The following is a 24,183-nucleotide window of genomic DNA, read 5'->3' as shown; positions in this document are numbered from 1 at the left end:
TCCACACCAATTAGGATGACATAGAGGTGTAAATAGATGGCTCAAGACTGATAAGATTTCCTTTAAACATGATGGGCCGTACGGCCATCTTTATTCCGGGATCATCCTATACTTTGATCTAATTATTCGCTATCTCTATTTTTCATATTTTCACTTTTCCACTCTAACTCTTGAAGTAAATGCAAGCTGTTTTGCCGTAAGCAAGAAACCATTTCTGTATTACTTTGAAAGTTAAATTGTTTATAAGTTACTTCTCTTTAAGTCCTTTGCTAGCCGGACTTTATTGAGAATAGATTTAAGTTTCTCCTAATTATAATCAAATAGAGGCAATAAAGATTCTTGTTTGCATCCGAGATGTTTAACTCAAATTTCTACTGAGTTTTAGTGTCGCAAAACTTCACTAATTCCGCATGGTAGATCTCATCACCTTTCCAGCCTCCCCAAACAGGCGCCGGAATGTGGCAACTAGGGGCTTTTCACAATAACTTAATTGAAGCCTTCTTGTGACAATAAGTGATTATTATTATTATTATTATTAATAAGAATTTTAATTATAATTATAATTTTTGATGTATATTTTTCAATTGAAGCAATGAAATAAATATGTTGCAGCTGCAAACAAATAGACTATGAGGCAGCCCACCCTCCTCTGCTTTATCAAACTCATAAATAATATGTAAATGATTGAGAATTGAAGGAACTGAACCTGACAGCATATTATTGATGGACTTTGGTACAAAATGCTGAGTGCAGTAGGCCATTCACTTTTATTCTGTAAATTAAGGAGACCGGCATTTTTAAACCTGTTCTGAACATTCATAATTGTGCACTCCTTTAATTTATACTTGGATTTTGCTTTAATGATTGTCTATGGTATGTTATGAATGATGATTACTTGCCTTGTACCATCAACACAATTTAGTACCTGCCGCCATGATAATCTTTCAATAAACCAATCATCTTCATCTATCTAACGATCTACAAACCAAAACCTGATTATGTGATCCATTGCCCTTGTTCTTGAGAATATTTACATAGCACCTTGAATATAGCAAAATGTCCAATGGCGCTTCACAGCAGCATTCTAAAATAAAAATTGACGGCAAGCTACATAAGATTTTTGGGCAGGCTAAACATTTGGTTGTACTTGGTGGTATTAGGTTTAAGGAGCACCTGAAAGGAAGAAAAAGGGGTCGCGAGGCAGAGAAGCTTAGGGAAAGAATTCCAGAGAATCTTGTGTTATTTAACTATGTTTACCTGGAATGGCTGAGAACTGTTGATAAATAGAGTCTCTCTAATCCATATGTCGCCGTGGTCACCGTATTTCACCCAAAGTTGCTCCCCCTTCAGATTGCGGAATGTCCTTTTGTGAACTGCCAGCCTAAAAATCTGTTTTCCAAACATGTGATAATGGAAACGGAAGATACAGGTCTTGTTGGTGTGAGTGACTGTGGCGTCCAAGATTGGGCTGAGGAGAACAGCTGTACTTCCAAATTGTTGGGCAGATGCTTCGATGTAAAGGTAGTAGCCTTCTGATGTACCCACCGTGTGGTCTTTGGATGGCCCTGTGTTCACCGTTGAAGTTTGTCCCTTATGTCTTGTCCAGTCAAAATCATCACCTTTAGCTTGCTGCCAGTTACATGGCCCATTTTCAAAATTACAGAGCAGATCCTGAGCTGTCAAAGGCATGGAAAAAATGGATTAATTGCTTAAATGGGTAATCGTCCACAGACATTTATATCATAGAGGTTACTAATATCAACCAGGATAAGAGGTTGTGGCTAGAATCATCTGCAACAAATCAACTTCTTCAATTTACTGATAAAATGCCAAATAACAAATGTTTTCCCATCCTTTTTTATGTTAATGGGTAATATTGATTTGAAGTGATGGTGGAAAACATGATGGTGGTTCAGTCAGCCATTATATATCTCTCTGGATTTTCATTTCCTTTGCCCCCAATAGAGTACGCGTGGGTAAACGGAGGTTCCCCAATCTAAAAATATCTAGTGGGCTCCCAGGCTACTAAGGGTGCAGCTTAAATGCTGTAGCGTTGGGAAAGACTTTGAGGCAGATCCTTAATGCTTTAGGGGGCCCCAGCAGCTCCAATATCAGAAGGTTGTGGTTGGGACCAATTAGCCCCTTTGTGGGGAGCAGTGATCGGGGCAGGGGCAGGCTGAAGGGGGGGGGGGGTCAGTGGGGGGTATGGAGTGGGAGGGTTGGCGGTGCATACACACAGCCACCAGGCTTGGAGAAGAAAACTGCCAGTCTGGCAGCTCTCGTTCCTCACTCTAACGTGGGTGATTTTGGGGTTTGTTTGGGGGGGAGATGGTGGTGATGAAGGTGGAGGGTTTTACTGGATAAAGGTTTAAGGCTTTACCTAAATAAGACCCTGCAAAAATTGGTGAGAGAGTCCAGCACCCACCAAATCATATCTGAGTGCTGACCTAATTCTCAAGCCATTACCCATATTGTTGCCTGATCTTTCGACCAGTCGCACTTTAGCCAATGTTAATTATCATGATGGAAAATTAGCAATTTCGCTAAAGAACAATAAATGTGGACATTGATGCACGTGTAAAATAATTTGCACAAATATTCTTTACAAGTTAAACACATACTTCTTGAATGGGCAACATTAGCGTTTAGCAGAATCCTCAAGTTCCACTTACCACAATTGCTTTCATCAGAATCATCACCACAGTCATCTACAAGGTCACATACTCGTAACCGGTCGATACAAGCTCTGGTTTCTCCACACCAAAACCAATTTGTGCCTTTGCAGTTCTCTGCAGCTGGTGGAAGGGAGCAGTTGGCAAACATGATATCATCCATTGCTGCCACACCATAATAAATGCTCAGGCTGACTTTCACCAATGTAAGATGGAAGGGTCGTGTTAGACGCCCAAGCTGAACAGAGCCTTGCATCCACTGATTGTATTGAGTATTGTAAGTCCACCACACCACAGTACGATTCTGCACACCATCGACTTCCAGGTACATTTTCGCGGCCCCTACAGCCTGCCCATAATTATAATACCTATTGCAGATAGAAAATGGCAAGTAATTTGTTTAGACTTCAAAAATGGTCAAAAACTAATTGGCTGGAACTCTCCAGTTGTCGGGATTCAATTTTCCTGCTGGCAGTGCACGCCTGCCAGCGGGTTTTGTGGCACCGTGGGGTGGTTTCAAAGAGAAATCCCTTTGACAAGCAGCGGAAAGATAGACTCATGCCGCCAGTGATTGGCACGCACGCGGCTGGCAGACCGTAGAATCCCAACCATTATGATTCAAGCCAGTAAAAAGCTGCTTTGGTGGAAATAGTTTTAAAAATTATATTAATTATCATGCAATTTGAACTTGCATTTTGTTTTAGTAAAGAAAAAGAAACATTTCTCAAGTGAAGCTGGTGGCGTATAAAGGAAATATATATCCTTAAAAAGTTTTTCATTCCTAAAATCTATTAATCATATATAAAATAAGTTTGAAATGTGAAGCGATTTAGCGCAAGTGACAATTTTCAAACAGTGCTGGAGAAGAGTTCCGATACTTCAAAAGAATCATCTCCACATTCTGACAAATCTTCATGAATTTGAAATTATTTCCTACCAAAAGGACATGGTGCATCCTGTTCCTGACTGACTGAATCGGGGACTAGTCAGTTCTGCAGTCTGAAAAAAGTTGCTCTTGTTGTTCAGAATAAACATGAAGTGTCCTGAAATAAAAGGCAGATATTTCCAAAAATACACGTGAAAAAATTATTGAAATCACTATGCACTACCACAACAACTGGCATTTATATAATGCATTAAACATAGTAAAGCATCCCTAAGCACTCCACTGGAGCATAATAATTTTTTTTTTTAAATGAGCCAATGAATGAGATATTTGGATATTTTTAAAGGGAGTGCAGGAAGAGAGACATGTTGGCGTACCTACATAGATCTTTGATGGTGGCAGAACAAGTTGAGAAAGCTATTTTAACAAGTGTCCATAACAAGATCTTTGTCTTTATAAGCAAATAGGTTATGCTAAAACTTGGTTACACCCCAATGTCCAATTCAAAGTTGTACACATTAGGGAGAATGTTACGGCTGTAAAATGAACGCAGAGAAAATGTACTAAAATGGTACCAGAAATGTAGGATTTCATTTACATGGAGAGATAAGGTAATTGTTCACCTCAGATCAAAGGAGGTGCAAGGAAAATGTAAAAGTAGTATTCAAAATCAATAAGTGTTTGGATAAAGCAAATATAGCAAAATTGTTTCCAATGGTGGAAGAGTTCATAATCAGGGAACCCACACTTAAAGTAATTGGCATCAGAACCAGATGTGACAAGAGATAAACTTTTTCCAAAGCAAATCATTATGATCCAGATTTCACTGCCTGAAAGGATGGTGGAACTAAATTCAGTGGTAACTTACAAAAGGAAATTGTACAAACATCTGAAGGGGAAAAATTGATGGGAATAATTGGATAGGACTTTCAAAGAGCTGGCAGAGGTGCAATGGGTACCCGGTACCTGTAGCGTATCATTTTATGATTCTATAGATGACTAAAAGCTTGCACAAAGGGGTGGGTTTGAAGAAGAGTTCGAAAGGAGCAGTCAGAGGTTGACCCTAAGGTCTCGAAAGAAGTAGCTCCTGTGATAGTTGATGGGCTGGATTCTTTGGCCACGCCTGCTACAAGACAGCCACGGACGGGACGCGGATCAAAAGGTCCATTGACCTCGGGCAGGAATTTCCAGTCGCCGGGCACGGCCACAGCCAAAGAATCCCGCACGATGTATTCGTTTTAATTTTCCAAAATTCCTAGATTCAGCAAGGTTCCATTAGATTAGAAGATAGCAAATGTAATCCGTTTGTTCAAAAAAGGAAAGAGATAGAAAGTAGGAAACTATGGACTAGCTATTCTAACACCTGGCATAGGGGAAATGTTAGAAACCATTATTAGAGATATTATGGCAGGGCAATCGCAAAAATTCAAGGAAATCAAGCAAAGTCAACATGATTTTGTGAAAAGGAAATCATGTTTACCCAATTTATTTGAGTTCTTTGAAGGAGCACCATGTGCTGTGGATAAAGGGGATCTGGTGGATGTACTGTACTTAGATTTCCAGAAGGCATTTCAAAAGGTGTCACATAAAAAGTTATTGCAGGAAATAAAAGCTCATGTTGTAGGCGTACCATATTGGCATGGATGGAAGATTGGCTGGCTAACAGAAAACAGAAAGTTGGCATAAATGGGACATATACTGGTTGGCAGGATGTGACTAGTGGTGTGCTACAGGGATCAGTGCTGGGGCCTCAACTTTGTACAATTTATATGAATGACTTGGATCAAGGGACTGGAGATATGGGGGGAAATTCTCCGACCCCTGGGGCCGCCGAAAATCCGGCCCCCGCAGTGGCAGAAATTCTCCGCCACCCGGGAAGTGGCGGCGGCGGGAACCACGCCACTCCGATCGGCGAGGCCCCTGCAGCGATTCTCCGGCCCACGATGGGCCAAAGTCCCGCCGCTGGGAGGCCTCTCCCGCCGCCGAGGTTTGAACCAGCTCTGGTGGCGGCGAGATCGGCGGCGCAAGCGGGACCCAGGGGTCCTGGGGGGGGGGGGGGGGGGGGGGGGGCGATCGAACCCGGGGGGTGCCCCCACGGTGGCCAGGCCCGCGATCGGGGCCCCCCGCTCAGACTCCGGGCCAGTGCCCTAGGTGCACTCTTTCTCTTCCGCGGCCGCCACGGCCTCCGCCATGGCGGAAGCGGAAGAGAAACCCACATCGCGCATGCGCCAGTGGTGACGTCAGCGGCAGCTGGCCGCTGACGTCACCGCCGGCGCATGCGCTGACCGACGAAAGCCTTTCGGCCAGCCCCGCTGCCGGGGGCGCCGGTTTTTTGCGCCAGTCTTCTGGTGCCAACCGCTCCAGCGCGGGGCTAGCCCCCAAAGGTGCGGAGAATTCCCCACCTTTGGGGAGGCCCGACCCCGGAGTGGTTGGCGCCACTCCCCTACGCCGGGACCCCCCGTCACGCCGGGTAGGGGAGAATCCCACCCATGTTTGCTAAATTTGCTGATGATGCAAAGCTAGGTCGGAAAATTAATTGTGAAGAGGACGTAAGGAGGCTACAAAGGGGCTTAGATAGAGTGAGTGGGCACAAATCTGGCAAATGGAGCATAATGTGGACAAATGTGAAATTGCCCATTTTGGCAGGAAGAATTTTTTAAGAAGCTTATTATATAAATGGTTAGACATTGCAGAGCTCTGATGCAGAGGGATCTGGGTGTTCTAATGCTTGGATCACAGAAGGCTAGTATACAGGTACAGCAAATAATTAGGAAAGATAGTAGAATGTTATCAATTATTGTGAGGGGAATTGATTACAAAGGTAGGGAGGTGATGCCTCAGTTGTACAGGGCTTTGGTGAGACTATATATGGCATACTGTGGGCAGTATTGATCTCCTTGTCCAAGGAAATATGTAAATGCATTAGGAGCAGTCCAGAGAAGGTTTACCAGACTAGTTTCAGGAATGGGCTGGTTGTTTTCAGAGGAAAGGTTGGAGAGTTAGGCTTCTTTCCACTAGAATTTAGAAGAATAAGAGACCACTTGATCAAAACCTTTAAGATCCTGAGGGATTTTGACAGGGTGGATGTGGGAGGATGTTTCCTCTTGTCAGAGAATCTAGAACCAGAGGTCACTGTTTAAAACAAGGTGTCGCTCATTTAAGACGGAGATTTTAAAAACAATATCTTAGAGGCTCACAAGTCTCTGGAACTTTCATCCTCAAAAGGCAGTGGAAGAAGAGTCTTTGAATATTTTTAAGAAAGAGCGAGGTAGATTCCTGATTAAGAAAAGGATGAAAGATTATCAGTAGGCAGGATTATGGGGGTTGAAGTTACAAGTAGATCAACCATGATTCTAATTCATATGCACGTTCAAGAGGCAGATAAGTTTATGGACGGAAGCTTAGGACCTTTATAGTTGAAGACAGGACCACTAAATAGTGGGATGAAGGAATTGGGGGAATCACAAGAGGCTAGAGTTAGAGGAACATAGAGCTCTCAGAAGATAGTCTGAGGTTTATGAGATGGGGAGGGTGAAACCATAGAGGGAATGTGAAAGTCGATGGTGGACTTTAACCAAAGTGGTCAATAAGTGCAGGGGCTTAGTGTGGATTAGGATACATGAGCAGAGTTTTTAATGAGTTCAAGTTCAGAGAGGATGGAAAATTCAAGTTGGAAAGGAGAGCAATGAAATAGTTGAGTTGGAGGTAACAGGTATGGATGATTGTTTCAGTAGCAGATGAGTTTGGATACACTGGAGACAGGCAATGTCACAGGCGTGTAAGTAGAATGCTATTGAAGTATCCCCATACTGCAATTAAGTAAAAATGGTTGAACTGATGAAAATTTTCCCTTTTACACTATTTGGGTGGAATTGTACAGTTCCGGGGTGCGGGGGGAGGGGAGGGGAGTGCCGACGATGGCAGGGCTGTAAAATGTGGCAGCCATTCAAAGGTCAATTGACTTGGCGGGGCTGTACAATTCTAATAACATTAAATTCTGCCCTTCATCTTTCTGAAAAAGCCATGAAGAAAAGGCTTATTGAATGTTAAGGGCGGAACGGTGGCAGAGTGCTGCCTCAATGCCAAGAGCCCAGGTTCAATTCCAGCTTTGTGTCACTGCAGAGTTTGCACATTCTCCCCAGGGTCACGTGGCTCTCCTTCGGGTGCTCTGGTTTCCTTCCACAGTTCAAAGATATGCAGGTTAGGTGGATTTGCTATGATAAAATTGCCACTTAGTATCCAGGGATGTGCAGGTTAGGTGGGATTGCGGAGGAGTGCGCCTAGGTAGGGTTCTCTTTCAGAGGGTCAGTGCAGATTCTATGGGCGGAAAGACGACCTTCTGCACTGTAGGGGTTCTATGGAATGAGGTTTTTAAAGATTAATTTCAGAATTACTTCTGAACAGCTTCACTGTTTCTGGAAAGCTAATTTTCCAACTGTGGGATGTCAAATCTTTCCCTTATGATAAAAAAAATCACATTAATTTTTTTTAACTTTATGAAATTTCAGCTTATACTGCATTCCCACACGTATTTCACACTCATCTCTTTTGCTCTCTGTAAACTTTTTAATTACTCGCTGTGTAATAGAAGATTTTCCTCATGTCAACTGCTTTAAATCAGTATCCTTTGATGCTTGACCAGAGCACCTGAAGGGAAACTGTTTTTTTTCCATCTATCCTGTCTCAACCACTCATGATTTTGAAGTGGAGATGCCGGCGTTGGACTGGGGTGAGCACAGTAAGAAGTCTTACAACACCAGGTTAAAGTCCAACAGGTTTGTTTCAAACACGAGCTTTCGGAGCACGGCTCCTTCTTCAGGTGAATCTGAAGAAGGAGCCGTGCTCCGAAAGCTCGTGTTTGAAACAAACCTGTTGGACTTTAACCTGGTGTTGTAAGACTTCTTACCATGATTTTGAACACCACGATCAAATCTCCATTCAACCCTTTCTTCTCTAAGGAGAATAACCACAGCTTCTCAAATCTATCCATTTAACTGAAGTCCATGGCACTTGAAACAATTCTAATAATCTCTTCTGCACCCTCTCAAAAGCCTTCACATCCTTCCTGAACGGCAATGCTCAGAACTGGACATGATGGGCGGGGTTTTCCGTACAACCCACAGCCAGGTGGCCCACCAATGACTGATGGCGGCATCTTCTGGCCCTGCCATTGTCAACTGGGGTCCCATTGACTGCGCCCCTCGCCTCCAGGAAACCCACGACGGGTGGGTGGGCCTATCAGCGGGGCCATAAGATCCCGCTGGCGTGAACGGTTGAGGCTGTAATAGTAGGTGAAGTGTCTACTCAGGTGGGGAAAGCTATGCATGGCCCGTCAGCAGCACTGCCGGCTTTCTCGCCAAATGTTTGAACACTTTGAAAAATAAATTCCAGGAGTTGGGTCCCATAACATCATGCTGGGGCATTACGAGGAGCATTATCAGCAGCAGTGCCAGGATACTACCCGGGCATGACCATCTCACTCATGGTGACTGTACTTACCTGTGCCCAACCCCGGAATGTTCTGTTTGCCAGCTCCCCATTTTTAGAAACGTGTTTTCAACCCTACCGGTGTGACATCACACCGCCATGGAGGGGACTTTCCCACGTGGGAGGAGGTTACAGCAGGGAAGTCCGCTAATGATATTTACATGTATAAAAAAGTAATTCCCATGATTGCATGGTGGGAATCCCGTTACATCACTGACAAATGACTGGGACAATCAAGTGGGGAAATTCCACTGACGTAAAAACCATTTTGGTACTCCCCCTCGATCCTGCCAGCTCCGCTATTTCTATCTGCTTAAAACAGGAGTGGAACATCTACCCCCGTGTTTTACACAGATTCAACATAACTTCCTTGCTTTTGTACCCTGCGTCTATATTTTGAGATTGAGGATCCATAGCAGCTTGTGGAATTTGAATTCAATCACCTTGATTAATTGAAAACTAGTCTCAATAATGGTGACAATGACAACTCTCATGTTGTAAAAACCCTTGAGGGAAGGAAATTTGTCATCCTTACCTAGTCTGGTGTATATATATGACTCCAGACCCACAGCAATGTGGTTGACTCTTAACTGATTGACACATATATCTGATTTACTATAGATCAGGTGCAATTGAAAGGAAATAAAGTAAAAATAATGAGGAAGGTTGTTGAGAAATGACCAAATATTGTCTCGTCAGTAATCTGAGAACCGATATGATGCAAAGCAAAAAAGCTCCAAAGTGCAAAGGTCTTACAAAATTAATTCTTACCATCAGCTGAATTGGTTGTGTGATCTTGAGCAGGGGCCTGATTCCTGATATTTGAAGGTAAAGCACTGCTTGAGCTCCTGATCCAATCAAAGTTGTCATTAGATGCCTTCTCAAACCAACCACAACTATTCTCTTCAAAGGTACATGTAGAATCTGCAACACACAAAAAGTTCTGGAATGTTCCATTGTTGTGCAATTTATGCAATGTTTCTCATTCCTATTAGGTCTTCGTCAACAACGCACCATCTGAATTGTTAAATTCAAATGAAAAAATGTAACAGATGGGTTCAATACATTCTTCCAGGCCTAAATTGCTTCAGGTTGAAACAGCAGCGTCTCTTTTAATTCATCCTTTTTCCTTTCTGTACCCTGGTCACGTTTGCTTCCTCTCACATACAAGGAAGAGAGTTATTATGGTTCATAGTCATAGAATCATAGAATTCCTACAGTGCAGAAAGAGGCCATTTGGCCCATCAAATCTGTACCGACCCTCCAAAAGGACACTCTACCCAGGTCTGCTCCCCCATCCACCTGCCCTATCCCCATGGCCCCATAACCTAACCTACACATCCCTGGACTCGAAGGGGTAATTTAGCATGGCCAATCCACCTAACCTGCACATCTTTGGACTTTGTCACCATTTAGCATTATAGAATTTGTCCAGTGCAGAAAGAGGCCATTCGGTCCATCAAGTCTGCATGGCAGTCTACCTAGTCCCGAAGAGCAGTCAACCTAGTCCCACTCCCCTGCCTTATCCAGTAACCATGCACATTCTTTATTTTCAGATATCAATCCAATTCCCTTTTGAATACCTTGGTTGAACCTGCCTCCACCACCCTCTCAGGAAGTATATTCCAGACGCCAACCACATTCTGGGTGAAAAGTATCTTTTCTCACATCACTTCTACTCCTATTGTGAATCATTTTGAATCTGTACCCTTTAATTCTTGAAGCTCTCTTGAGAGCGAACAGTTTCTCACTATCTACCCTGTCCATACTGTTGCCAAATTAACTAGATGTGGCAGTTATTAATGATAATATTGCTTTTCAGAGTCGCCAGGTATCAAATGAAACCACCACAAGGCTTTACCGGATATCGATCAAAGACCAACCAGTCAGTTCAAGTTCAAAGATAGTTTATTTACACACAAGGATTACTACGACATGCAACATAAAACACTACAAGTTAAGCTACACCTAACAACTATAATAACTTATACTTAACTTCAGGGCAACCTGCTCTTCGCAGATGAACAAGGCTTTGTTCAGATCTTGTGTGGCTGGGTAGAAGAAGTGGCTTCATTTCTGCTGGGCTCATCCGTCTGATAGCGATCGTTGGTCTTGAACTTGTCTTCTGGTCGTAATGCTACACTTGGTTTTAGGCGTAGGCCGGGGCCAAGAGAGACTGAACACATGGTTGTGTCTCTTTTTATCCCTCTGGGATTTTGTGCTCTTTGGGGCGGTCCTTAGCTTTGGACCCAATAATTCAAAAGGCTTCGATCACTGCCTTCGATTTTGGCCAATAAAGGGGTGGGTGCCTTGATGGCTGGGCATGTCCTCAGTGGTCATTGACCGTGGCTGTTTGGGATTTCTTGGCAAAGGGAGTGGCACCAGTTAATCTGCATCTGTATCGGTTACCTGAGTACAGTCCTTTTGTTCTGGGGAAATGGACCATTAGAATGCAAACGAGCGAGCGTTTCGATCGTGTCTAGCTATCTGGATTGCAAATACACACACAAGCTCTGAGTGTGTCTGAGTCCTGGGTTGGCCATAATTCCCATGGTCCTTTGCAGGTGGTCATCTGAGATGGCTACAATACCCCTGAGGATCTTGAAGACCTCCATCAAGTCTCATCTTTAGCCATCTTTTCTCCAATGCGATTTCGATTTCGGTGTTGGCAATTGGAGAATCCAGCCCTACATTTTCCCGCCAAAGTGGAATAGCTCCTTGTCTGCCCCGTCACTAGGAGACACCCTCAGACCCTTTGAACACCCTCAGATCCTTTGAACTGAGAGGCTTTCAAAGGGAAAAAAGCTTTTCGTAGGCTGTAATTGACAAGTTAATAGCTTCCAGACAGTCAGGTATCTACAATATTTATTTTCATCTCCCTTCATGCTTGAATACATCTCAAGTATGCTGCTGTGAAGCTAACAGCTTGCTCCACTGGAGTAGGAAATAATCACTTGATTCCAAAATTCAGGGATGATTATGTTAGAAACATAGAAAATAGAAGCAGGAGGAGGCCATTTGGCCCTTCGAGACTGCTCCCCCATTTATTATTTGATCATGGCTGACCATCAAGTTCAATACCCTGAACCCCATATCCCTGATCCATTTAGCCCCAAGGCTATATCTAATTCCTTCTTGAAATTATGCAACGTTTTGGCCTCAGCTACTTTCTGTGGTTGTGAATTCCACAGATTCACCGCCATCTGGGTGAAGAAATTTCTCCTCACTTCTGTCCTAATCCACAAACTATGAACCATAGTTCTGGATTTCCCCACCATCGGGAACATTCTTTCTGAATCTACCCTGTCTAATTCTGTTGGAATTTTGTATGTTTCTATGAGATCCCCTTTCACTCAACTCCAATGAATATAATCCTAACCGATTTAGTCTCTCCTCATACGACAGCCCCGCCATCCTAGGAATCAGCTTGGTAAACCTTCGCTGCACTCCCTCCTCTGCACTCCCTCCTCTGCAAGAACATAAGAACATCCTTCCTCAAATAAGGACACCAAAACTGCACACAATACTCCTGGTGTGGCCTCACCAATGCCCTATACAGTTGCAGTAGAACACCTCTATTCCTAAGTAAAATCCTCTCGCTATGAAGGCCAACATACCATTTGCCTTCTTTACTGCCTGCTGTACCTGTATGCTTACTTTCAGCGACTGATGCACAAGGACACCAAGGTCTCACTGAGTATCCACCTCTCTCAGTTTAAACCCATTCAAATAATAATCTGTCTTCCTATTTTTGCTGCCGAAGTGGATAACCTCACATTTATCCACATTATACTGCTTCTGCCATGCATGTGACCACTCACTCAGACTGTCAAAATCCACTGAATGTTAGCCTCTGGCTGCTGTTGAGTAAAGAGTCAAAGTTCTGCTACTTTTCCCAAACACCTTTATTTTTCTTTGAGCACACTCAGCACCAAATTCTATCATCACACCACATGCCTCCAAGGCCACCTGTAGCCTCTTTACATATCAGTTTACATATATTGAAATGTTTCTTAACCCATTCCTTAACACTGAAGCATCTCTGCATCCTCCTCACAGCTCATCCTCCCACCCAACTTTGTATCATCTGCAGATTTGGAGATAATACATTTAGTTCCCTTGTCCAAGTCATTAATATAATGTGAACAGTTGGGGTTTGAGCACAGATCCTTGCGGTACCCCACTAGTCACTGCCTGCCAATCAAAAAAAGACTAATTTATTCCAACTTTTTGCTTCCTGTCTGCTAACTAGCTTTCTATCTATCTGAAGACTGCCTATAAACCCAAGCATTTTAACTTTACACATTAATTTGCTATGTGAGAGCTTTTCGAAAACCTTCTGACAGTCTAAATAAACCACATCCACTGAGTCCCCCTGGTAAACTCTGCTGGTTACATCTTCAAAAAATTCTAGTAGATTTGTTATGATTGATTTTCCTTTCGTAAATCCATGCTGACTTTGTCTGATTACACCACTGTTTCCCAAATGCTGTGATATGAAATCCTTGATAATGGACTCCAGCAACTTCCCTACTACCGACATTAGGCTCACTGGTCTATAGTTCCCTGTTTTCTCTCTACCTCTCTTTTTGAATAGCAGGGTTACATTCACTACCCTCCAATCTGTAGGAACCATTCTAGAGTCCAAAGAATTTTGGAAAATGACCACTAGTGACTACTATTTCTAGGGCCACTTCCTTCAATTCTCTAGGATGAAGATTATCAGCCCCGGAGATTTTTCCGTCTTGTAGCCATGTAAAATGGCCACCTGCAAAGGACCATGGGAATTGTGGTCAATTAGGGACACAGACAGGTACACACCCTCTGTGTATTGTGCAAAGAAACCAGACTTGGCTGAAACTAGTATCCATTAAGAGTCGATCACCATTTCCCCCAGGACAATAGCGTTTGAATCAAGGAGTTACAACAGTAGCAGACTAACCGGCGCCACCCCCCCCCCCCCTTTATTTGGAAAGGCCTACCTGTCTGGGACAATGATAGCTGGGACCAGCCCAGCTATCGAGGTATCCGCCCCCTGATTGGCAGAGATCAATGAGGGTGATCGAAATCCCTATCGATCCAATGGACCTGGAGTAAGGACCACCCAAAAGGGCTTGAAAGAGACGAAGGATAAAAAGCCTTGCGCACTAGAGATCTGTCTCTTTTGGGACCGGCCTGTGTCCGACCAACTGCAGCAGAACAACCAAGTTCAAGGACCCATGACCATTCCTGAAGGACGAGCCCAGCTAAGACAAACCCAACAACTTCCAACTGACCACGTGGACCCGGATAAAGGCCTTATCTCGCACAGTGCCAGTCACTCAAAGTTAAGTAAAGGTCATCTTAGTCGTTAGGTGTAGTTTAGTACGGAGGCGTGTGTATTATTGCATAGAGATACAAGTCTTGTGTTATTAATAAACTGTGTTTTTGAGCTAACATACTGGTTGTGTGGTCATTTGGTCAATATGAGAAACAGCTCAATCTAAGAAAAGGCAACAGCCTTCAATCCCATTAATTTCCACAAAAACCATTTCTTCACTAATACTAATTTCCTTCAGCTCCTCACTAAAACTTCTGCTTCTCAGAACTTCCAATATATTATTCACGTATTTCTTTGTGAAGACAGAAGCAAAGTACGAATTTAGTTCCTTAGCCATTTCTTTGTTAGGAGTCACAAAAGGAGAAATATGTTAATCAATCAAGTTTTTTGTGATTAACATAAGTTATCACATTTTACAACTTTTCAATGTAATTTATCTTTTGAATATATATCAAGCGGGGATTTTATTTCTATACGCGTGATCTGTCACTACACTTTGGTTAGAACATTGATTACATCTGAAACCATCAAGTGTGCAGTTATTGGAGTGAACATTGCATTTGCCTGTCCATGTGGCACATAATCCACATGAAATTAGTGCAGCAGGTAAAGCTGGGGTTCTGGCAGCTCATTGTCATGAATCTAGGTTTGCAGCTACTTTACTGAGCTGCTTCATGGGCTGCAAGCCTGTTCACAAGGCCATGCAATTGGACTTCTGTGACATCAATTAAAAGCAGCTCTTAATGGTGAGGTGCATTGTCACTGCCAAAAACTGAGAAAGATACTTAGCCAGCGCTCTGCAAGAATAACTCAGTTAGCCCCAATTTTCCCACCCTGTCCTCATAGTCCTACCCTTTTTTTTCTTTTGATCATTCAATTCCGTTTTGAATGCCATCATTGACTTGACACGCACAACACTCTCAGGCAGTGCACTTCAGATCATAACCGCTTGCTGCGTGTCGTTAAAAATGTTTTCCTCAAGCCACCTTTGATTCTTTTATCTTTTCCCTTAAATCAGTGTCTTCTGGTTCTTGACCATTCCACTAATGGGGAAAGGTTGTCCATATCCACTCTGTCCAGAACACTCATGATTTTGAACACCATTATCATAGAATTACAGAATCATAGGATGCCGACAGTGCGAAGGAGGCCATTCAGCCCATCGAGTCTGCACCGGCCCTTGGCAAGAGCACCACTTAAGCCAACATCTCCACTCTATCCCCGTAACCCAGTAACCCTACCTAAAACCCTTTGGAAACTAAGGGGCAATTTAGCATGGCCAATCCACCGAGCTTGCACATCTTTTGACTGGGGGAGGAAACTGGAGCACTCGGTTTGTCACGCAGACAAAGGGAGAATGTGCAAACTCCACACAGACAGTCACCCGAGTCACGAATTGAACCCGTGTTCCTGGCGCTGTGAGGAATCAGTGCTAACCACTGTGCCACTGTGCCACCCCTTATCTCTCAGCCTTCTCTTCTTTAAGGAGAACAATTCCCCCATCCCGATTCAATCAATTTAAAAAGTATATATATTTCATGGAATTTGGACTTCAATGGCATTTGTTACCCAGATGTAATTACGCATCAGAAAGAGGTGGTGAGCTGCCTTCTTGAACCACTGCAGTCCACAAAGTGTATGTGCACCCACAGTGCAGTTAGAAGGTGAGTTTCAGACTTTTATCCAGCAACAATGAAGGAACGCCGATTTGGCTCAAATTCAAGATGGTGAGTGTCTTTGAGGCAACTTGCAGGTGGTGGTGTTTTTATGGGTCTACCACCCTTGTCCTTCTCACTGATAGAGGCCACAGGTTTGTAAATTTATGTTGAAGGAGCCACGCTAAGTTTCTGAAGTGCATCTTGTAGACGGTACACAGTTGTCACTGAACATCAATAATGGAACGAGTGAATGTATAACGGGATGGACGGGGTCTCAGTAAAGGAAGTTGCTTTATTCAGGATGGTGTTGAACTTTTTTGAGTGATATTGGAGCTGCATTGATCCAAGCAATTGGAGAGTGTTCCATCACACTCCTGAGTCATGCCTTGTAGATTGTGGATAGGATTTGGGGAGTTAGAAGGTGAATTAGTTCTACAGAATCCTCATCCTCTTACGTGTTCTTATAACCACGTATTCAAATAGTTGATCCAATTCAATGGTAACCCCTCAGGAAGGTGGTAGTGTGGGATTCACTAATGCTAAGACCTTGGAATGCCAATGATCATTAGATTTGCTCTTGTTGGAGATGGTCATTGCCTCGCACTTGTATGACACAAATTTCACTTGCCACTTCACAGCCGAAGTCTAAATGTTGTTCAGATCCTGCTGCATATAGACCCATGCTGGTTCAGTATCTGAGGAATCATGAATAGTGCTGAACATTGTGCAATTGGCAACTAAAGTCCCATTTACTAACCTTATGATGGAAGGAAGGTCAGCTGAAAATGGTTGGGCTTAGGACACTACCCTGAGGTACTCCTGCAAATAAGTTCTGGGTCTAAAATAACTGGCCTTCAACAACCATAATCATCTTCCTTTGTGCCAGGTTTGACCCCAGCCAATGGATGGAACATTTTCTCTTCGATCCCTATTGATGTCTGTTTGCTAGAGCTCCTTGATGCCACACTTGGTTAAATGCTGCCTTGATGTCAAAGACAGTCACTCTCACCTCACCTCTGGAATTCAGCTATGTTGTCCATGTTTGGACCAAGACTGTACTGAGGTCCTGAGCTGAGTGACCCTTGCGGAACCCAAACTGAGCATCAGTGAGCAGGTTATTTTTGTTTAAGTGCAACTTGGTAGCACTATTGATGATCCATTCCATCACTTTATATCACTGGTAGATGTCAGTGTTGTAGCTGTACTGTAACAGCTTGGCTAGGGCTGTGGTTATTTCTGGAGCACAAGTCTTCAGCATTATTGCCAGGATATTGTCAGGGCCCATATCCTTTGCAGAATCCAGAGCCTTCAGCCAATTCTTGATATCACATGGAATGATTTAAATAACTAAAGGCTGCTAGATTTTACCTCATTGGCACATTTCTGTAATTAATAAAGTTTAAATTATCAAATTGTAATACATTGGAGCTTAGAGAAAACTGCCTCCACCACAGCGAAAGAGAGACTTAGAGGGAGAAAAAGAGCCATGGGAGTTGAAGTCTTGAAACTGCAAGGGATTTGTATTTATGTTAGAATTAAGTTGACTAAGGTAAAATTGCGAACATTGTAAGTCAAGAGGCCAAGTTTAAGGAACCAGGATGTGAAGACCCCAAAAGCCCAGGATCCATAGAAAGACAGACACATGCTCTGAACTTGTGTATTGTACCTTCAACTTGTGGAATATTAATTATTACTCTTTGTTGTTCAATATACCGTGCTAGTTTGCACTCTAAATTAGGTGTTGTTCTTTTTGTTAATAATGTTATTCCTCAAGAAGAATTTTCTTACTCTGGGATTTAGTATAGAGTCAAAATCTGTACGGTTTGTGGAGACCACTGCATGGTAGGGGGAAAAGGGATGATCATTCTCCAAGGACAAGTCAAGGAATAAAAAGGACAGTTTTTTCTGAGTGTTTCGAACTTGAGTTGGGTACCTGATCACCAACCTTCTCTAAGGGCCCAGACAAGCAAAGCAGGTAGGTAAAGGTAAAGTCACCATAGTCCTGGATGACATTGGCTGTTTTCCCCTTTGATGTGGGAGCTGACTGGCAGTGATTTTAACCTGAGGTTCACTACACTTCAGGCAAGGGGCAAGGGTGAGAAGGTGGGACTTTCAGGAGTGTAATAACCCCACAGGGCCCATGGAGATACCCTGGAGCTCATAAGAACCCAGTACAAAGACTGGGCTCGACTGGGACCGCAGGTTGGTTGTCCAACTGGACTGGACTGTGTAAATAGTTTGCTGCCATAGGCAGATCTTTTGTGAATTAACTAGCATTTACCTTACTGTTCAACTTCCTGGGTCTTAAACAATTTTGCTTCGACATATGAGTCTCTCATAGAGGTAGACTTCTCTAAGATGTCTAAGTCTGCATGGATAACAGGAACTATAGTGGTTGAAATAGGAACAGTGATAGCAGATATCTTAAGGAATGATTTGCAGAAGGAATAGTCTTGAATGAGTTGCAGGATGTAAAGCAATTATTTAAACAGTGTCAGAAGGAAATCATGGATCTCAGACAGGCATTAGCTGATGCACATAGGGAACTCCGGGAAACGATTAAGCGGTCTCACGGGGAGACAGATCATAGCCCATGTAAAGTAGAGACCGTGAAAAGTTCCAGATGAGCAAGCACACAGGAGTAATGACTATAAGAAAAACTCAAATTTGTTTTACCTAAAGGGTTCCCCGCACCCGGCCCCACACTTGGGTTGGGGTATTTATGTCCCAGAGGCCCTGGCTTAATGGGGTGGCTCCGCCCCCTTATCTAGGGTGGTCATACTCAGGTGAGGCCACAGAAACTCTGAGATTACAGATCCATGGCCTCATGTAGGGTTCTAACACTCCTCCTCCCAAGTCTGATACGTCTTCCATCTTGACGACAAGAGGGGGGGTGGAGATCCTTTGCCCGCTTTGCTCAGGGCTGTCTCTTGATTGCCCACTGTTCTGGGACCGGAGGGTTGTAACGAACCGGGGAGCAACGTTTGCAGACTGAATGTCTGGGTGGTTCCATTGCGCTGAGCCTGCCGGTCAAACTGAATCCGTTTCAACTACTGTTGGCAAAGTCTCCATGTCTGATTCCGGGACTGATGAGTTGACCTCCAGCATCTCCAAATCGAGGAGCTCATCCGCCTCACTTGAGTATTACAGGTGGCTACTCTGGAGGAAGAGGCGCCACTGCTCGGGGGGCTTTGATTTGTCCTCGAGGATCTGTAAGGCTTGGCTGCAGAGGTGGTTAATGAGCCTGTTCGATACTTTACCTTGTATTCATATGGAGTATGAGACCAGTCCTGATCACTTTACCACCGTCCCTGGGATCCGCAACACCCTGTTGATGAAATTTCGGATGTAGAGTGCATCGCCCACCATAGATTTCCTGATGGGTCCAGATCAGCGTGTTTTGGTGTGTTCCTGCAGGTTGTGGACCTTTGCCCAATGTCTGGTAGGACGACGCTCAACCTTGTGCGCAGCCGATGGCCCATCAACAATTCCAAGGATGCCATTCTGATGGTGGCTGTGGTTTGTCCTGTAGTAGAAAAGAAAACGGGCAGGGAACCGGAGGTCTGTTTTCGCATGCTGAGCTTAAATGTCTCTACTGCCCGTTCGGCCAAACCGTTGAATGACAGGTGGTAAGGTGCAGTCCACTCATGAAAGTGGTGCCGTTGTCCAATAGCAATACTTAGGGAAGCCCGTGAACACTAAAGCTTTGTCTGAGCCGTTCAGTAGTGGCCCGTGATGTCTTCATGGTCATTCGGTGGATATCCATGCATTTCGAATGGGCTTTCATGATAATTAGATACATGGCTCCTTGAAAGGGTTCCATGAAATCGACATGGAGGCGAGACCATGGTCAACCTGGTTCTCCCATCCTCATCGCCAAAGTAAAGTTACAGGTGAGTGACCACATGGGAGGGATGACTGTAAGAGAATTTCAAATGTATTTAATCGATCACATTGCACCTCCTACTCCCAAAGGACCTCCCGCGCCCAGCCACACTTGGGCCGGGGTATTTATGTCCCAGAGGCCCCTGGTTAAAGGGGTTGTCTCCGCCCCCTTGTCCAGGGAGATCGTACTCAGGTGAGGCCGCAGGAACTCTGAGGTTACAGACCCCATGACCTCCAGTTGGGTTATAACAGATTGAAAAGCTGAAATAGTTTCAGCTGTGACTACCTGGTCCCAGGTTTCAGTTGGTAAGACAAGCAATTTGGAAGATTAGAAAGAGAGTGAGGATAGTATCGAGACAGTTCTGTTCCTTAGGCGTAGTACAGATGCAGCATGAGATGAATCCTCACAGTTGAATAGTGGAGTACAGGATGATTTCAAACAATTTGACACCTATTGCCTTTCAGGCTTATGTTCAGGAGCTCGGGACTATTAGGTCAGTGACGTGTCTAATGGCATTGTATACATCAGTATTTCAGGCTGAGACACACAGAGTTAGAGGAAGACGATTGTAAGAAAATTTATTCTTGCAGCTTGCAATTCATTATTTAAGATGGGACTTCATCCTGATTTATGAAAGAACAGCAAATGAAGTAATAGATGCAGTTCTTAGAGGATTAAGTGTCGTGAAAATGGATATTAATGAAAAGATTACGTTTTGTAATTAGGGGAGTGTCTGGAAGGTACAGGAACTTGTTAAAATTTCTGATGTTCCTTCAGACTTTGCAATCAAAGAGGCTTCAACATATGAAGTTCTTTGCCATTTGGATAACTGAGTCCAAGAGATAATTAGGGAGCATTTATTAGTTTTTGCTAGGAGAAAGCACGAGTGTGAGAAATTGAAAGGTGAAGAAATAATTTATGGACGTTGTCATTCTTTTCTCAAACTCTACCAAACTCCCAGGGGAAGCATTCCTTTACTGGAAGAGGTGATAGAGTCACTCTTGAAGGAGGGAAAGTGAAGGCATGGCCAGTGAGAAAGCCAGACAATGCTTTTTAAAAAATCTTTTTATTGGCATTTTCCACATTTATAAACAGTTATATATTTTTTTTCCCACGTTAATTTATTTTACTGCACAGAAAGGTTTATCCTGTCCTTCCCTTAATTTACTTCATGTACATTTCACCACCCACTGGCTCGGCCTGTGTCCCTTCCACCCTCCACACCCCCCCCGCCCCACTTCCCCCCTTGTGTCCTCCCCATTTCCCTCCCCCCACCCCTTTTCTTCCCCCCCCCCCCCCCCCACCGTCGACTTCAGCTGTGTTTGCTTTGTGATCGGAGGGGGGGGGAAGAAAAGGGGGGGGGGAGGGAAATGGGGAGGACACAAGGGAGCCCCCCCCCTCCCACCTCTTCCCCTTTTTGTAACTTTTGAGCCTTTTCTCTTTCTCATTCCCCCCCCCCCCCCGGGGTTGTGCATTCTTTTGGTTCCCCCTCTATCTTTGTTTCCCCCTTATCTTCCTCTTTTTATTCCTCTCTCTCCCGTTTTCCTATCTTACTCCTTGTTGCTGACCTCGAACATGTTTTGGAAGTGGCTGACAAACTGCCCCCATGTATCTAGGAAGCCTTCCTCGGATGACATATTTAATCTTCTCCAGGTGGAGAAATTCCGAAAGGTCAGCGAGCCAGTCTGCAATTGTGGGTGATGATGCTGGTCGCCAGCTGAGCAGGATTCTCCGGCGTGCGATTAGGGAAGCGAAAGCAAGGGCATTGGCCCTCTTCCCCACGAGTAGTTCTGGCTGCTCCGACATCCTGAATATTGCCATGATTGGGCATGGCTTCACCCTTACCCCCACAACCATGGACATTGCCTCGGAGAAGGCTGTCCAGAACCCAGCAAGTTTGGGACAGGCCCAAAACATGTGGGTGTGGTTGGCCGGGCCTCCCTGCGCAGGGCAGGAAGAAGAATGGCAGGGCTATAGTGATAGGGGACTCAATCGTAAGGGGAATAGACAGTCAGTTCTGCGGACGCAATCGAGACTCCAGGATGGTATGTTGCCTCCCTGATGCAAGGATCAAGAATGTCTTGGAGCGGCTGCAGGACATTCTGGGGGGGAGGGTGAACAGCCAGCTGTCGTGGTGCACATAGGCACCAACGATATAAGTAAAAAATGGGACGAGGTCCTACAAGCTGAATTCAGGGAGTTAGGAGTTAAACTAAAAAGTAGGACCTCAAAGGTAGAAATCTCAGGATTGCTATCAGTGCCACGAGCTAGTCAGAGTAGGAATGTCAGGATAGATAGGATGAATGCATGGCTCGCGGGATAGTGCAAGAGGGAGGAATGCAAATTCCTGGGGCATTGGAACCAGTTCTGAGGGAGGTGGGACCAGTACAAACAGGATGGTCTGCACCTGGGCAGGACTGGAACCAAGGTCCTGGGGGGGGGGGGGATGTTTGCTAGAGCTGTTGGGGAGGGTTTAAACTAATGTGGCAGGGGATGGGAACCGATGCAGGACGTTGGAAGGTAGTAAAACAGGCACGGAAGCAAAAGGAAGTAAGGGGGAAAGTGTAAGGCAGAGAAGCCATAGTCAAAAATCAGAAAGAGCGACAGTACAAGGTACAGTGACTGAGGGGAGCTCAGTGAATAGGCCCAGTAATACTAAAAGGAATAAAACGGTAAATTAACGGTAAAAACATTCATGGTAAGCGACACGGCAGGTTGTTACATGAAGATATGGGTTCAACGACAAGGAAAATTAGGAGAAAAGTTAAGAGGAAATATAACTTAGGAGAGGTATACTGATAGAGGTGTTAAGATTCAAAACAGAGGTAAAAAAGCCAACATAAGTGTACTTTACCTGAATGCTCGTAGTATTCGGAATAAGGTAAATGAGTTGATGGCACAAATCATCGTGAATGAATATGATTTAGTGGCAATTAATGAAACATGGTTAAAGGATGGTCACGACTGGGAGTTAAATATCCGAGGGTATCAAACTATTCGGAAGGACAGAGTGGATGGTTAGGGAGGTGGTGTAGCTCTGTTATTTAAGGATGACATCCGGGCAATAGTAAGCGATGACATCGGCGTTATGGAGGATAAGGTTGAATCCATTTGGGTGGAAATCAGGAATAGTAAGGCGAAAAAGTCACTGGCAGGAGTAGTCTATCGGCCACCAAATAGTAACATTATGGTGGGGCAGGCAATAAACAGAGAAATAACGGATGCATGTAGAAATGGTACAGCAGTTATCATGGGGGATTTTAATCTACATGTCGATCGGTTTAACCATGTCAGTCAAGGCAGCCTTGAGGAGGAGTTTATAGAATGTATCCGCGATAGTTTCCTAGAACAGTATGTAATGGAACCTATGAGGGAACAAGCGGTCCAAGATCTTGTCCTGTGTAATGAGACAGGATTGATTCATGGGGCAAAATTCTCCCCTACCCGGTGGGGCGGGGGGTCCCGGCATAGGATCAATAAGGGGATCAGGGGCATGGGGAGAAGGCAGGAGAATGGGCATGAGAAAAGTATCAGCCATGATTGAATGGCAGAGCAGACTCGATGGGCTGAGGGGCCTAATTCTGCTCCTATGTCTTATGGTCTTATGGTCTTATAAAGATAGGGAAGCATCACTGAGGTTTTTGCGCTAGCAACTTTGCATGTGTATGGACCATTGCAGTCAATGGGTAATAGGTAGGGGCTTGTTTGTATGTTAGAGTTAGGTTAGCTAAGTTCAAATATGAAATGACGTCATGAGGCAAGGGATCTGGTTCAAGGAACCAAGAACAGAAATCCCGAGCAGCCCCAGGATCCATGGAATGTCTTTATTGTCCAGTAAATCTAGTTAGTTTGCATTCTAAATTATTGATTATCATTTTTTGACAATGATTATTCTTCAACAAGAATTTATTCACTCTGAAGTTTAGTATAGTGTCCAAATTCCTACAAACCCCTCATTCCTGAAACTATTCTTGTAAACCTTTTCTGTACCCTCCACATTGTCTTTACATCCTGACTAAATTATGGTCCCCAGAATTTGACACAATACTTCAACTGAGGCAGAACAAGTGTTTTATGGAGGTCCACCATAAATTACTTGCTTTTTAACTCTATTTAACTCTATGTGAGGATTGACTGTGAGTCCAGATATCTATTACTCTGTTGAAGCACCTGAGCCCCAAAGTAAATATTGCTTGATTGACATATCTGACTCTGATTCCTGCTGTCGGTGTTTATTTTCACAAGGGTAAGAGGTTTCAAGTGCTTTCAGTTTC

General features: G+C 44.0%; 1 protein-coding gene across 1 annotated transcript in view; it reads right to left on the bottom strand.

Annotated features, from left to right (window-relative positions):
- Window positions 1-24,183, bottom strand: part of malrd1 (MAM and LDL receptor class A domain containing 1) — a 499,008-nt gene that overhangs the window by 334,041 nt on the left and 140,784 nt on the right. Inside the window, exons 14-17 of the mRNA XM_038796452.1 lie at window positions 9,817-9,969; window positions 3,610-3,715; window positions 2,673-3,040; window positions 1,258-1,676 (exon numbers count right to left, since the gene is read on the bottom strand). Of these exons, the coding sequence (XP_038652380.1) occupies window positions 1,258-1,676; window positions 2,673-3,040; window positions 3,610-3,715; window positions 9,817-9,969 (1,046 nt within the window). The remainder of the gene's footprint in view (window positions 1-1,257; window positions 1,677-2,672; window positions 3,041-3,609; window positions 3,716-9,816; window positions 9,970-24,183) is intronic.

Source organism: Scyliorhinus canicula, chromosome 5 (genome assembly GCF_902713615.1).
Source record: "Scyliorhinus canicula chromosome 5, sScyCan1.1, whole genome shotgun sequence".
Classification (NCBI taxonomy): domain Eukaryota; kingdom Metazoa; phylum Chordata; class Chondrichthyes; order Carcharhiniformes; family Scyliorhinidae; genus Scyliorhinus; species Scyliorhinus canicula.
The sequence above is the reverse complement of the archived record's forward strand: the minus strand, read 5'-3'. Positions and strand labels throughout refer to the sequence as shown.